Consider the following 15858-nt stretch of genomic DNA (forward strand, 5'->3'; position numbering starts at 1 on the left):
GATATTTGCTCAACATCATCAGCTTTTGTCCCTGGCAGCCATATGCTAGTCCTATTCAACCTATCCTTTTTGCACAATATATTTCCCATTTCCTTGACAATAGAGTTACTGACAACAACTAGCTCCTGTGGGACCACAGTATTTAGCCTTGGGGATTGCCACTGTGTTGCCTGATAATCAAGTGCAAGCTCTGGCTTTGATGTGGGAAGCTGAGAGCTTGATGGGCCAACCAATTTAAATCCTTCATGGGCATCCACCTTATTCTTCAAGCTCTCATAAACACTGAGTTGGTGCCTAAAGCCTCACACTCTTTACATTGCACGCACGCACGCGCACACACACGCACGCACGCACGCACGCACCCCTAGCCAATATCATGTCCCGCTCCACAAAATTCATACAAGCAATACATTTCGTAAGTCTGTGATTCTGAGAACATCCCCCCCCTCAGTTATCCCCTGAGCAACGGCACTCCCTTGAGCCTTTTGCTTTGCTGCTCTTGTCTTAGGCATGATTTCGGTTCAATTAAAAATATTACCCTAAACTTATATCCTAATGCAGTAATAACACTATGCACCGGTTATGCCATGAATTTTACATTATTGAATTCATATATATTTCAATATCGAGCTTACAGTACAAGTATTTCGTATCTCAAAATACTTATACACAAGTGCCTCGGCAAGAGAAACTACCAACTATACAATTGACAAGACCAGTGGGAGCCACACATGTTCAAAACCACTAAGTGGATCTTGTTATTATTGATTTGAAATTATTGATTTTCTATAACTTTTGATTTAAATTTAGTAGTATAGTATTTTTTTGTGATTTTCTGATTAATTTGGTGTATTTATTCTTTACTCAGCCTTGTAACTGCATAAAACGCCACAGTCGACTTTTTCGGGCATCGTTTTGATAGTAGCTTTTGAATTCTAACACCATTGTTTTCTTATCAATATAGCACATACTAGAAGTTTCTACGTAACTTGTAGCAATGTACTTCAGTATCAGCAGAAGATTATAAACTATAAATTTTAGCACTACTTACTTGTTTTAATAATTTAACTTGTCACATAGACCATAACATACAACAGCAATATTCAGAGAGCTTTTAGAATCTGTGATTTGGCAAAGACATAATACCACGACAGTTCAAACCATGTAGGTGGCAATAGAAAGTTAAATTTATTATCATCCAAGCTTATAACTACTTAGATTTCACAAATATAATGTTTTAACTTAATAATACATATAACCACTTAGATTTTATAAATGTAAAGTTATAACTTAATACATATAACTTAAATTTAATAGGAGATACGAAATTCATATAACGTAAACTCGGTAGGAGTCAAAACTCGATACTGAAATAAATATAGTGTTATTACTGCATTGAGATATAAGTTTAGTGTAATATTTTAGAGTAATGTTTTTAATTGTATTGAAATTGAATTGAAATAATGCCTCAGACCAGAGCAGCAAAGCAAAAGACTCACGGTAGTGGGAGTGCTGTAACTCAGAAGAGAACTGAGGGGGGGTTGTCCTCTGAATCACAGCCTTTTGAAATGTACTGCTTGTTTGATGTTTGTGGACTATCAAGAACGGGACATGATATTGCCAAGGGGGGTGTCTTTGTGTGTGCTCGATGTAACGAGTGTGAAAAAGTTAGGTGCAAACTCAGCATTATGGGCCTTTATGAGAGCTTGAAGAACAGGGTAGATGGCCTGGAGGGACTTAAATTGGGGGACCCTATTCAAGCTCTCAGCTGCCCACTTCAATGCCAGAGCTTGCATGCGCTGGTCCCACAGGAAGTAGTTGTCGGCATCTCTATTGTAAGGGGGAATATATTGTGCAAAAAAGATAGGTGGAACAGGACCAGGATATGTCTGCCTGGGGCAAAAGTTGATGATGTTTTAGAGCAGATATCACCTTTTAAAGGTGCAAAAGGTGATACTGTTGTACACATTGGCACTAATGACATTAAGAGTAGGAGAAAGGAGGAATTAAGAAGTACAAGTGAATGTTGAAAAAAAGCTGCGAGTTAGAGTTAAATTTGGAAGTGCCTGCAATTTGACCCAGACACGATAGGAGGGAGTATATCACGAGAGTTTTGTCAAACAATTTGGCCCTGGAGAGACAGTGCAAGGCTCATGGGGTAGAATTTTTCTCAGCCTGGTCATGTTTTGTTAACAGGAGAGTGATTCTACAGGGATGGGTTACACTTAAAGAGAAAGGGTGCAAGAATATTTGCTAATGCTATCGAGGCTATGTTAAGTGGGTTGAAAAACTGCTACCTTGGGTGTACACGGACTGATAGCTTAACAGTAGTCGCTGGTAGAGGTGAAAGTGATTTTTGCACTGCTTCTATTGGAATGAGCTGCAACCTGGAAAACAAGTCGCTGAGGATTTCAGAGACTGCTGGGAGACATCGCGGAACAAGTAAATGGCTGTGTTAGAGTAGCTAGGAATAAGAACAGGTGCATGTATGCTTGGGTGTACACCAATGCTAGAAGTTTAGTAAATAAATTTATTATCATCCAAGCTTATAATTACTTAGATTTCAAAAATGTAACATTTTAACTTAATAATACTGAGACATGGTGTCACACAGATATAAGGAATGCAGAATTGGAATTTGGGGATTACTTTATGCACAGGAATGATAGACAGAATAGGAGGGGTTATGCTCTTAGTTAAGAAACAAATAAAATCTAGGGAAGTGCATCCGGTTGACATGGGTGGACAGTGAAATGTTGAGTCAGTTTGGTGTAACATAAGCACTGGAAAAGCGAAATTGAGAGTAGGAGTGTGTTATAGGCCTAATGACTCTGATGAGAAAGGTACAGAATAATAGAGTGGGCAAGTAAATCAGATTGTCTTATAATGGGGGATTTTAACTTCCCAGATATTGACTGGGATTTCTGGGTTGGTCACTTGTACACTAGTGGGGCTTTTTTTGGATTTATGGATGATTGTTTTCTACAGCAGCATGTTCGAGAGGCAACCAGAGGGCGTAATACTCTTGACCTGATTATCAGTAGTGATTCTTCATGCATTAATAATCTGCAGATAAAGGAAACTCTAGGTGACAGTGATCACAGTGTGCTGATGTGGGATTTACTCAAAGACTTATAGAATAAAACAAATCGCTTGTTTTATTCTATGTGACCAAAGCAAATTCGATTAATAAGCCTGATATGCACAGTATACTCTCTGCTTTTTGTAACATTCATGGCATATACCTTCTGCTAATTTTATGACTACAGCACTGGATAGGCTGCAAGCTAGGTTTGGCTTGCCAAACAGTTGGTAAAATTGTAAATGCTAAGCAGAAAGTGCTGAAGGAAATCAAAAGTGCTACACCAGTGAACACTCTTGATGGAAATATACAACCGCTTCAGTAATACAGACGGGTACTGTAATGCCTACATTACATGAGCTTCAACTGGTAAGGCTGAAGCGCATATAATGTAATGACCTTAGATGTGCTCAGAGTTAGTTTATATCAGCTCTGAGCACATCCAAGATCACTGCCCTCAAGATATCCATTTCTCTCGTTACCAAAAAGGTTTCTGCCATGAGTGGCAATGGTTAGCCCAAAGCCACCTAAGTGGTATGCCCCGAATTATAAACATTTTACCCCAACCAGCTGGTTTATGCCAGTTCTGGAACTACATCCAAGATCACCTCCCATGAAACTTTGCGTGATCAACTCTCCCAACTCCTTTTTGCCTTTCCCACCTTTTTCCCACAAGCAGCTGGTTCATGCCAGCCCTAAGCACATCCAAAATCACCTCCCATGATCCTTTGCTTTAAATGCTTTACTTTAAATATTGCAAGATATCCATTTCTCCAGCTACCAAAAGGTTTTTGCCACGGGTGGCAATGGTTAGCTCAAAGCCTCGAATCAAACGCTTTTCCGCCACTAACTATGCCTGGTTTATGCCAGCTCAGATCACATCCAAGATCACCTCCCATGATCCTTTGCGCGATCTCCTCTCCCGACTCCATTTTAATTTCTTATGAAATGGAAATGTCAACTGACATCATTTCCACGTTGCAAAAATTATGACAAATTGATTTTACTACCATCCGAAATTTAGTAGGTGATCTGCAAGATCACCTCCCATGATCCTTCGCGCCATCTCCTCTCCCGACTCTGTCTTCTTTGTTATAAAATGGAAATGACGTCATTTCCGCATCACAAAATCGTGACATATTGATTTTATTACCGTCCAAAAATTTAGTAGGTGCCACCAAAGATGTTTATACAACAAAAAATCCTTTCCGTTTCACCCAACCATTCACTCGAAAAGTTTGTCTATTTCATACTTGAATTTATTTAAATGTCAACTTCCACAATGGCAGATGGAAGTTCATTCCAGCAATCAACCACCAGCCAGCTAAAGGCAAATTTCCACACATCTATTCTACAACTCTTTCCTCGATTTGAATTTATGCCCTCTCAGGTGCAGAATCTGCACAAGAGGAAGAATCCCATCAGCATTGGGCTTGCTTAAACCATTCAAGGCCTAATACACCTCAATCAGATCACCTCACAGGTGCCTAGTCTCCAAATGCTGAAATTCGCAGAACTTAAGCTTTTCTTGGTAACAGTAACCCTTTGTTTCACTCAATAATCTCATTGCCTTCTCTGTACTCATTCTAGCAGCTCTATATCTTTCCTAAAATGAAGCCTCCAGACCTGTATACAGTACTCAAGGTGTGTCCTGATTCATTATTTATTTCATAAACTAATTAAAAGTTATATTTACAAGTAAAATATATATAATTTTTCACTTTTCTGTTCGTAAGAGATTGAAAATAAAGGCTACATCAAAAGATGAACAATTTCAGTTATTTCTTTAGATTTTTAAGATAAATGGGATAACTTTTACCCATTAATTGAAAGAACAAGAACATTTACCATTAACTGAATGATTTACCCAATATGCATGCAAGACAAACAGAAAAACACTGGCATAGCTAAAGACAAGTTAAAGTTATCTAAGTCTGATATATCTATTTGAATGAATAATGATCATACTGCACAGCTCTCCACAAAGATTTATATGGAAAACAATACTGCACATTCTTAATATTAAATACACATTCACTTTCTTCTGCAAGATGAAATCACATTATAAAAGGCAGATGAATTTTAATATGCTAAAAATATTACTTTATAACTGAACTTTATAACTAAATTTTTGCACCAAAAGTAAATTAGAAAATTAACTGAAAAACTGATGATTTCAGGTCTGTACACAATTGATATTTGCATATTACTAGTTTTTTTTTTTTTTTAATAAAGTATTCAAGAAAGTATTCAACTGCCAAAGCAACTGCAAAAAAATATCTAGGAAAATTGGATCAATGGTCTGAGAAACGGCAGTTGGTGTTTAACGTTGACAAATGCAAGAAACTGGAGCAGTAATCTAGAGTAACTCAGTCATGTGGACTACACTCAGAGTAGTACAAAATGAAAAAGACCAGTGGGTAATTGTGTAGTCAGATATGAAATTCTCTGAGCAGTGCAGACATGTTGCCAATGGGATTTTGTCAATGATACACAGAAACTTTGCTAGCATGCATAAGGATTGATTATCCCTTTGTATAAGGCCATGGTTAGGCTGCATCCTGAGTATTGTATACAGGTCTGGAGGCCTCACTTTAGGATGTAGAACTGCTGGAATGGGTGCAGAGAAGGACAACCAGATTGGTAAATGGAAGAAAAGGGTGCTCTTACCTAGAAAGCCTTCATTTCTACAAATTGCAGCTTCTGGAGACCAGGCACCTGTGGGATGATCTGTTTAGGTGTTCAAGGCCTTGAATGGATTGGAGTAAGCTGAATGTGAATGGCATTCTTCCTCTTCCTGAGACTACACACACGAAGGGGAACAAATTTAAGTTGAGGAAGGATGTTTTTAGGAAAGATGTGTCGAAGTTTGCCTTCAGTCAGTGGGTGGTTGATTGTTGAAGCAGGCTTCCATCTGCTGTTGTGGAAGTGGATGGTTTGAATAAATTCAGGGAAGAACTAGACAAATTTTTGGAGCACATGGATGGAAAAAGTGTGTAGTATTTTTTTTTTTTTTTTGGTGATGCTATACAAGCTTGACTTCTTGCATCATTTGCCACTACTACTATGTCTATGTGCTATATATAATATAGGGTGCACCAAAATGAACATACCAAAAAAAAAAAAAAAAAAAAAACCAAATTACTTTACTGATAATTGTAGTAATGAACTGATTTTTACAAGAATACAAACTTCCTACTGTTGAAAGAAAGGCTCTTTGCAACAACAGACCAGGATTTTTCTACAATTCGGAAATACAGAACTCATATTTTCTGATAGAAAATGCCAGTGACAGTACAATCATTAGAGAAATATGGTCCATAAATTTATTATTATTATTAGCTACATGGTGCAAGGAAGCCTGAGGCTTATGCTGCACCAGCCAAAAATTCCCTAGTTACCCTGAGAGAGAGAGAGAGAGAGAGAGAGAGAGAGAGAGTAAAAAGTAGAATGGAAATCACCAGGAAAGAGCAGAATGATGATATCCTCACCTCTGTGTGCCAAGCCCATACTCACCAGATGTGAGCCCCTGGGGTATATGTAGGAACTCAACACAGCACATCTTACATTAACTTCAGACAAATCCCTTTCATGGTCATATAGCTAATCAAGATGATCTTCCCTCCCTCCATCCTATAATTACATCAATTAACTTTGCCTGATAAGTGAAATGTAATCTCATCACTAAAATAGGTTGGGTAAGAAGCTATCATCAGAGTCTATCCTTTCAATTAATTCTTGACAAGCAAATATTTTTGTTTCACAATCCTCTTCTAAACAATGAACTGTTTGCATTTTATAACATTTAAATTTCAGTTCTGTACAACGCATATGATGAACAGAGATTTTTGGGAAGTTCAATCAATTCAAGTCAATCTCCTGATTGACTTTTTAGCGCTGTTGTTAAAATGAACCCCCTAACAACATTCATCCTATGATTTTAATTACCAGTAAAGTTATTTGACTTTCTTTTTGGTACACCCTACATATATATAATCTTTAGAGTGAATGAATTTTCTGTGATATTTTTAATAAAATAATCATATAATTCCATAACACTGTTTAATATCATTCCATTTTATTCAAATTTTGGATCTGAATAAAATGGAACTCTGAATGAATTCTGAAACTCAACTACTAATTTTGAGTTTGGATAAAAATTTAAGTCTACACTAAGTTTCAGAGTTTCTTTACACTAAGTCTCTCTCTCTTTCTTTCTTTCTTTTTCTCTCTCTCATGCAAACACAACCACATCCATCCAGATATAAATTATTTAATATTGTACTTACATATTACAGACACTTACTATATAACTAAACTGTCCTGGCTAACAGAATGGCAGTCATCTCCAAATACATATTTGATAACATCTCCTATTAAAAGTAAAGTTCGTTGACTCAATATGTGAAATATTATTCTCCATATACAAATATATGTACACAGATTACTAATAATCAAGACTTGACAATGGAAAATAGAATGAGCTTTTGAATTCCTTTTGATGACAACTATACATTTAAATTAACGAAAGAATATATGAAAATAAATGTTTATATCAATTATACAGAGACATGAAAAAGCTCATTTCACTGTGCACTGATCATTTTATCAGTGATCAGCCAACTATGAATAAGGAATAAAGATTAAAAAAAAAAAAAATCAAACAGTTCATATACAAATAAGAAGTTAGGGTATACTATTCTAATTTATGTGGGAGATGGAAGGCAGACACATTATTATATTAGGACAATGATGATAAAAACATGATATTTTTATATTGAAACTATTTAATATAGAATATAATTAAAATATATTTTTTTTAAATTTAGACATGTTTCTGACAATTTTTCTTACCCTTCATTTATGACCTTATAAGTTAATAAAATATATAATTAAAATCAATCAACTTGCACTATTTGAGCATAACAACATAAAAGAGTAAACTGCAGCCATTATCAACCCACTACAAGATGATGGAAACTTGTAGAATGGAACTGGAATGGAATGGACCATAATCTGCCACACTGATCCAGTGTGGTCCAAATTATGGTCCATCCAGTGTGTCCAGACTGACCGTATTTAGCAGTCAGGGGCTTGAACCCGGTCTACTCTAAGAGCGTGTGCTGAAGCACTCCCACTCCTCACAACTCGGCTACGGCAACATAGTTATATGCAATTCCATAAATTACAGTCAAAAAAATTTTGTAATCTGTTTTTAATTTGTTTGTCCCCAGAGCCTTCTGTTTTGGGGAAAAACAATCCGTCATCTGGCACTGTTAGGATGGCTGAAATTGAAAGCAAGATTGTGCCAATATAGTATTCTCCTTGTAGATTTTCTAAGTTTCACAAACATATCTAAGTCATAGGCAAAATATTTTTGCCTGCAATCTCTGAAGTCAGAGAAAACTATTCAAAAAATGAGCCAACTAAAGGAGGGCAAGAAACATTTCCTGAAACATGGCTAAACATATGGTTAAAATTATTATAATTGTAATGTTTACTGAACTAAATAGTAAACATTACAATTAGGAAGAGACTACTTCTACAGGGATGGGATACACTTAAATAGAAAGGGTGCAAGAATATTTGCTGATGCTATCGAGGCAGAGTTAGGCGGGACGGAAAACTGCTAGCTTGGGGGATACATGGACTAATAAATTAACAGTGGCTGCTAGTAGAGGTAAAAGTGATTCCTGCACTACTTCTATTGAAATGCAATTGAGCAGCAGCCTGGAAAGCAAGGCAATGGGAATTTCCAGGACTGCTGAGAGTCATAGTGGAACAAGTAAATACATGGGCTGTGTTAGGGTAACTAAGAGTAGAAACAGGTGCATGTATACTTGCATGTACACCAATGCTACGAGTATAGTTAATAAATTCGATGAGCTTGAAGTGCTAGTCAAGACATCACAGGCAGATATTGTTGAGATATCAGAGACATGGTGTCACACAGATATAATGAATGCAGAACTGGAATTTGGGGAGTACAGTGTGTACAGGAAGGATAGACAGGGCAGGAAGGGAGGAGGGGTTATGCTGTTAGTTAAGAAACACATAAAATCTAAGGAAGTGCAACCAATTGATGTTGTTGGACAATGCAATGTTCAGTCTGTTTGGTGTGACATAAACACTGGGAAAGGAAAAATGAGAGTAGGTGTGTGTGTGTGTTATAGGCCTAATGAATCTGATGAGTATAATGAGCAATTGTGCACAGAAATAGAGTGGGCCAGTAAATTAGAGTGTTTTATAATGGGGATTTTAATTTCCCAGATATTGACTGGAATTTGTAGGCTGGACACTCACACAATAGCAAGGCTTTTGTGGATTTATTGGATGATTGTTTTCTAAAGCAGCATGTTTGGAAGGCATCTAGAGGCAGTAATACTCAACTAGAGGGAGTAATACACATCTGATTATCACTAGTGATTCTTCATGCATCAAGAATCTGCAGATAAAGGAACCACTAGGTCGCAGTGATCACAGTGTGCTGAAGTGGGATTTACTCAAAGAGGTAACTACCATCAAGGGTAAAGGGAAGGGTTTTTGCTTTCGTAAAGGTGACTACGGTGGTCTGAGACAGTATTTAAATTCTATACGGTGGAACCAACTAATGATGTTACCAACAGCAAATTCAAAATGGGAGACATTTAAAGAATTAATCTTGGAAGCTACTAGGCTTTTCATACCAACAAAGAAATATTGTTCAAGATTTAGGCCTAAATGGAAGTCAGATGAACTAATTAGACACTTGACAGAGAAGAAAAATGCATGGGACACATATAAATTAACATGTGACAAAGAAGCCTATGATAGATATAAGCTGGTCTGTAACCAAGTTACAAAGGAGGTTAGGCAGGCGAAGGAATATTACGAGAAATCTTTGGCAAAGGATGCAAAGAAAAACAGCAAAGAGTTCTTTACTTATATAAACTCTAGAAGGAAGGGGATAAATCAGATTTGTCCACTTGATACCGATGGTTCAACTGTTGATGATCCTGCTCAGGTAGCTAACAAACTCAATGAATATTTTGCATCGACATTCACACATGAGGAGTTATTCAGGGAGGGGAATGCCAGAGGTGTATTCAACTCTGGCAGTAAGCTAGATAATCTTGTAATAACTGAGAGTAAAGTGGAGGAGAAATCGTTGAAGATAAATACAAGAAAGGCACCTGGGGTGGATGAAATCTATCCAGTTATATTAAAGGAGGTGGCAAAGGAAGTAAGCAAAACCTTAGCCATAATTATGAGAGCTTCCCTGGACTCAGGGGAAGTACCCATGGACTGGAGATGTGCAAATGTGACCCCAATCCACAAAGGAGGATCAAAGGGAGACAGGTAATTACAGACCTGTTAGTTTAACTTCCGTTCCAGGGAAATTAATGGAGGCACTGCTTAAAGAAACATTGCAGGATCATCTAGACAAGACCTCAGTTATAGCTCGCACACAGCATGGGTTTGTTAAGGGGAAGTCTTGTCTGACTAATTTGATTGGATACTATGATGTAATCACAAAATAACTGGATTCAAAGAATAATTTTGATATCATATATTTGGATCTTAGAAAAGCCTTTGATACTGTTGCACATGGAAGACTGCTGCACAAAGTGGAGCAGTGTGGCATTGGAGGCAAATTGCTGCTATAGATAAAGGGATGGTTGAGTGGGAGAAGACAGAGAGTAGTAATCAATGGACACTGCTCTTCGTGGACTAATGTTATTAGTGGAGTCCCTCAGGGTTTAGTGTTGGGTCCATTGTTGTTTTCTGTATTTATAAATGATATTGATGATGGTATATCAGGCTTAATGTCCAAGTTTGCAGAAGATACAGAGGTTGGCAGGGTTGTTAATGACACTAATGACAGTACACTGCTGCAACAGGATCTAGAAAAGTTGAACAGATGGGCTGAGAGGTGGCAAATGAAGTTTAACACTGACAAATGTAAAGTACTACATATGGGAAGCAGTAATCCCAGAGTAACGTATCAACTCTGTGGTACCACACTAACAGTGGTAGAGAATGAAAAGGACCTAGGTGTAATTGTGCAGGCAGATATGAAGTTTTCTGAACAATGCAGACAGTTTGCAAGAGTAGCTCATGGTGTCTTGTCAATGATATACAGGAATTTTTCTAGCAGGGGTAAGGAGGTGATTATCCCCTTGTATAAGGCAATGGTCAGGCCACACATTGAGTACTGTGTACAGGTCTGGAAGCCTAATTTTAAGAAGGATGTAGAGCTGTTGGAACGAGTACAGAGAAGGGCAACAAGATTAGTGAATGGAACAAAGGATTGCTCTTATGAAGAAAGGCTTAAGTTTTGCAAATTACAGTGTCTGGAGACTAGGCACCTGTGAGGTGATCTGGTTGAGGTGTATAAAGTCTTGAATGGTTTGACCATGCTCAATGCAGATGGGATTCTTCCTCTTGATCAAAATAATCACCTGAGAGGGGATAAATTCAAATTGTGGAAAGACGGTGTGTGGAAGTTTGTGGAAGAAAGACGAAGGATGGATGTGTGGAAGTTTGCCTTTAGCCAGCGGGTGGTTGATTGGTGCAACAATCTTCCATCTGTTGTTGTAGAAGTTGATAGCTTAAATAGATTCAAGGCAGACCTTGACAAACATTTGGAGCGAGTGGATGGGTGAAATAAGGGTGTTTTTTTTTTTTTTTTTTTTTTTTTTTGGCTGATGCTATATAAGCTTGCTTTCTTGCATCGTGTGCCTTTGCTAATGCTAATTATAAGTACTGAAATTGTAAATTACAATACCAATTAAAACATCTTGTTTCTATAACTAATACATGCCTGTGTTATTAACTAACCTACTGAGGACTTTATTTTGATATCTTACACAATTGCTGTTCTGTTTTTCCTCTGTCCTGACTTTTTTTTTTTATGAAAAATGCAGCACCTGTAAAAGCTATGGCTAAGGTGGTTGCCTAGAGTACTCCTGCAGGAAGGGTTGTAGGAATATTTTATTATACCAGTATCAACAGCTCTTAGCATTCTCCACACAACCAAGCACACTTCCCAGTTACAGTAAAGAAAGAAACTAGGCACTTGTGAGGTGACCCCACTGAAGGTTTCCTTACAAGTGGCTAGTTTCTAAGCACTGCAAATTGTAGAACAAAAGTCTTTTGTGGTAAGAGTACCCCTTTATGTTCTTGACTAATTTAGTTGTTCTCTGCATCTGCAGCAAGAATGAAATCCACAGCTTTTAAAATGAGCTACAATAAAACCTGCATGCAGTAGTCAAGCTGAGACCTATCCATTGTCTTATGCAATAGCATAATTAACAACTCCTTGTCCTTGATGAAAACTTCGCATATCTTTAACCAATTCCCAAGAGCTGCTCTAGCAGCCTCGTCTGCACTGCCTCAGAGAACTTCATGTTGGATTGCACAATTACCCCACCCCCTCAGATCTTTTTCATTCTTCATCTTGAATGTGGTACTACTTGGTTAGTATGTTATTTTGGGATTATTACTGCACACAAGCAGTACCTTGCATTTAGCATTAGCAGAGCCATTGAAAACAAGAAAACAAGCTTATATAGCATCAGCCCAAAAAAAAAAAAACCTTCCCATTTCACCCATTGTTCACTCCAAATGTTTCTCTAGTTGCTTTAAAATTATTTAAGCTGCCAAATTCCACAAAAACAGATACGAAATCTGTTCCAGCAATCAACTACCTGCTGGCTAAAGGAAACAAGCTTATATAGCATCAGCCCAAAAAAAAAAACCTTCCCATTTCACCCATTGTTCACTCCAAATGTTTCTCTAGTTGCTTTAAAATTATTTAAGCTGCCAAATTCCACAAAAACAGATACGAAATCTGTTCCAGCAATCAACTACCTGCTGGCTAAAGGCAAAATTCTGCACATCTATTCGGCAACTGTCTTTCCCCAATTTGAATCAATCCCACCCCCCAGGTTTGTAATCTCAGCAACAGGAAGAACCCCATCAGCATTGAGCCTGCTGAAACTATTCAAGGCCTTATACAGCTCAATCACATCACCTAACAAGTGCCTATTCTTGAGATGCTGCAACATGCAGAACTTAAGCCTTTCTTGGTAAGAGCACCCATTTGTTCCTCTCACCAACCTTGTTGCCATTCTTTGTGCTCATTCTAGCAACTCTACATCCTTACTAAGATGAGGCATCCAAGATCTGTACGGAGTAGTCAAGGTGTGGCCTAACCATTGCCTTATACAAGGGGATAATTACCTCTTGTCTCTGCTAGCAAAATTCTTATATATCGCTGACAAGGCTCCATGACCTGCTCTGGCTGCACTGCTCAGACAACTTCATATCTGACTACACAATTACCCCCAGGTCTTTTTCATTCTCCACTTCCCTGAGTGTAATACCACACACAAGCAATACCTTGCATTTGGCATTAGCAGAACCATTTGATGCAAGAAAACATGCTTATATAGCATCAGCCCAAAAAAAAAAAAAAAAACTTCCCATTTCACCCATTGTTCACTTCAGTTGCCACTTCTCAGCCCATCTGCCTAACTTTTCTAGATCCTCTTGCAGTGGCATACTGACTTTTCTGTCATTAACAACCCTATCAACCTTTGTATCATCTGCAAACTTGGACATTAAGCCTGATATACCTTCATTATATCAATGAAGGTATATCAGGCTTAATGATTGATAAATATACAAAACAACAATTGGATCAACAACGAACCCTGGTGGACTCAACTAATAACATTAATCCATGAAGAGCAGTGTCCATTTATTACCACTCTTTGTTATCTCTCACGTAACCATCACTTTATCCATTGTAGCAACTTGCCCTTAATGCCATACTGCTCCAATTTGTGCAACAGTCTTCCATGTGCAATGGTATCAAAATCTTTCCTAAAATCCAAATACATGATATCAAAATTATTTTTTGCATCCAGGTCCTTTGTGACCACATCATAGTATCAAATCAAATTGGTCAGACTAGACCTTGCTTTAACAAACTGATGTTGAGTCTGAACTATTACTGCAGTCTTACTAGCTGATCCTGCAATTATTCTTTAACCAGTGATTCGATTATTTTCGCCGGAACAGAAAAACTAACAGGTCTACAATTATTTGTGTCGCCCTTTGATCCCCTTTGTGAATTGGGGGTACATTTGCACATCTCCAGTCCATGGGGACTGGAGATGTGCAAATCTCCCCCCCCCCCCGAATCTAAGGATGCTCTCATAATTATGGTTGAGGGTTTGCTTACTTTCCTTGCTGCTTCTTTCAATATAACTGGATAGATTCCATCCACACCAATTGCCTTTTGATTTTTAACTCCAATAATTTCTCCTCCACTTTGCTCTCCATTATTACAAAATCATGTGGGGGTGGCTTGCTGTCTTCTCCTCCTCCTGCCATCCCCTTTCCCTCTGGTGGGGCATGGGCATGCCCCACTGACTGCAGGGGCCATCTACCCTATTGGCCCCTTACTTCTCTTTCTCCCACCCAGCTTTCAGTCTCCCTACCCTTCTCTTTGACTATACATCGCGAAAGCCCCACACATCCAAATTTAAATTAGGACCAAAATTATTGCCCGCCCCATTAGGCCACTAGAACTTGTTTTAGCGTACAACCCCATGGTAATTTCGGGGAACAAACCCCATATACTATCTCGTAATAGCGATTTTGCAACTATACCACCGCGATTATCTTTTTTTTTTTTTTTTTTTATAGGACCCAGCCACTGAAATCCCAGGAAATTAGGCGGCGGAACCTGCCAGAGTATAATAAATTTCAAGGTACACCTGGCCAGCCTCCCCGTTGGCATAGTAAAGACAACATCAGGTCCCATCAGGGGCTCGACGGCCAATAGGCCAGAAGAACAATGGGCACAACACATGATCCACACACTTTTAAATCTCTGGTCTTGACAGAGTACTGTCCCTCGATACAGCGAACACTTGCGGAGATGGGAGAAATTCCTGGTGCCGTTTGACCCTTAACATACTTTGCACTTTGCTCATATCTGTGTGACACCGTGTCTCTGATATCCCAACGATATCTGCCTTTCATGTCTTGACCAGCACTTCAAATTCATCAAATTTATTTACTATACTTCTAGTATTGGTGTACATGCAAATATATGCACCTGTTCTTATTCTTAGTTACCCTAACACAGCCCATGTATTTACTTGTTCAATGATGATTCCCAGCAGTTCTTGAAATCCCCAGCAACTTACTCTCTAGGCTGCTGCTCATTTCAATAGAAGCAGTGCAAGAATCATCACTTTCGCCTCTGCCTGTGGCTACTATTAATCTTTTAGTCTATGAATCCCCCAAGCTAGCAGTTTTCCGACCCACCTAACACTGCCTCGATAGCATCAGCAAATATTCTTGCACTCTTACTATTTAAGTGCATCCCATCCCTATAGTAACAATTTCTCCTGTTAGCAACCACAGACAACACTGAAATAAATTCTACCTCAGACCTTGCACAATCTCTCCAGGAACAAATTGATTGACAAGACTCTCATCATACACTCCCTCCTATTGTGTCTGGGCAGAATTGCACACTTACAAATTTAACCGTAACTCACTACTTTTTTTCAACATTGACTTGTACTTGTTAAGTAAATCTGCAGATCTCTTAAGGTCATTAATGCCAGCATGTACAACAATATCACTTTTTGTGCCCTTAAAAGATGATATCTGCCTTACAACATCTTCAACTTTTGCCACTGGCAGACATACCCTGTTCCTGTTTCACCTATCCTTTTTGAATAACATATTCCCTGTCTCTCTGACAAGAGAGA

The 15858-nt window shown here is 38.2% G+C and overlaps 1 protein-coding gene across 1 annotated transcript in view; it reads right to left on the reverse strand.

Annotated features, from left to right (window-relative positions):
- The window catches only part of Kpc1 (Kip1 ubiquitination-promoting complex subunit 1), a 534039-nt gene that overhangs the window by 506379 nt on the left and 11802 nt on the right, over positions 1–15858 (reverse strand). Inside the window, exon 2 of the mRNA XM_090388154.1 lies at positions 7389–7455. Within this exon, the coding sequence (XP_090244280.1) occupies positions 7389–7455 (67 nt within the window). The remainder of the gene's footprint in view (positions 1–7388; positions 7456–15858) is intronic.

Source organism: Mastigoproctus giganteus, chromosome 13 (genome assembly GCF_048544385.1).
Source record: "Mastigoproctus giganteus isolate SK-2022 chromosome 13, ASM4854438v1, whole genome shotgun sequence".
Classification (NCBI taxonomy): Eukaryota; Metazoa; Arthropoda; class Arachnida; order Uropygi; family Thelyphonidae; genus Mastigoproctus; species Mastigoproctus giganteus.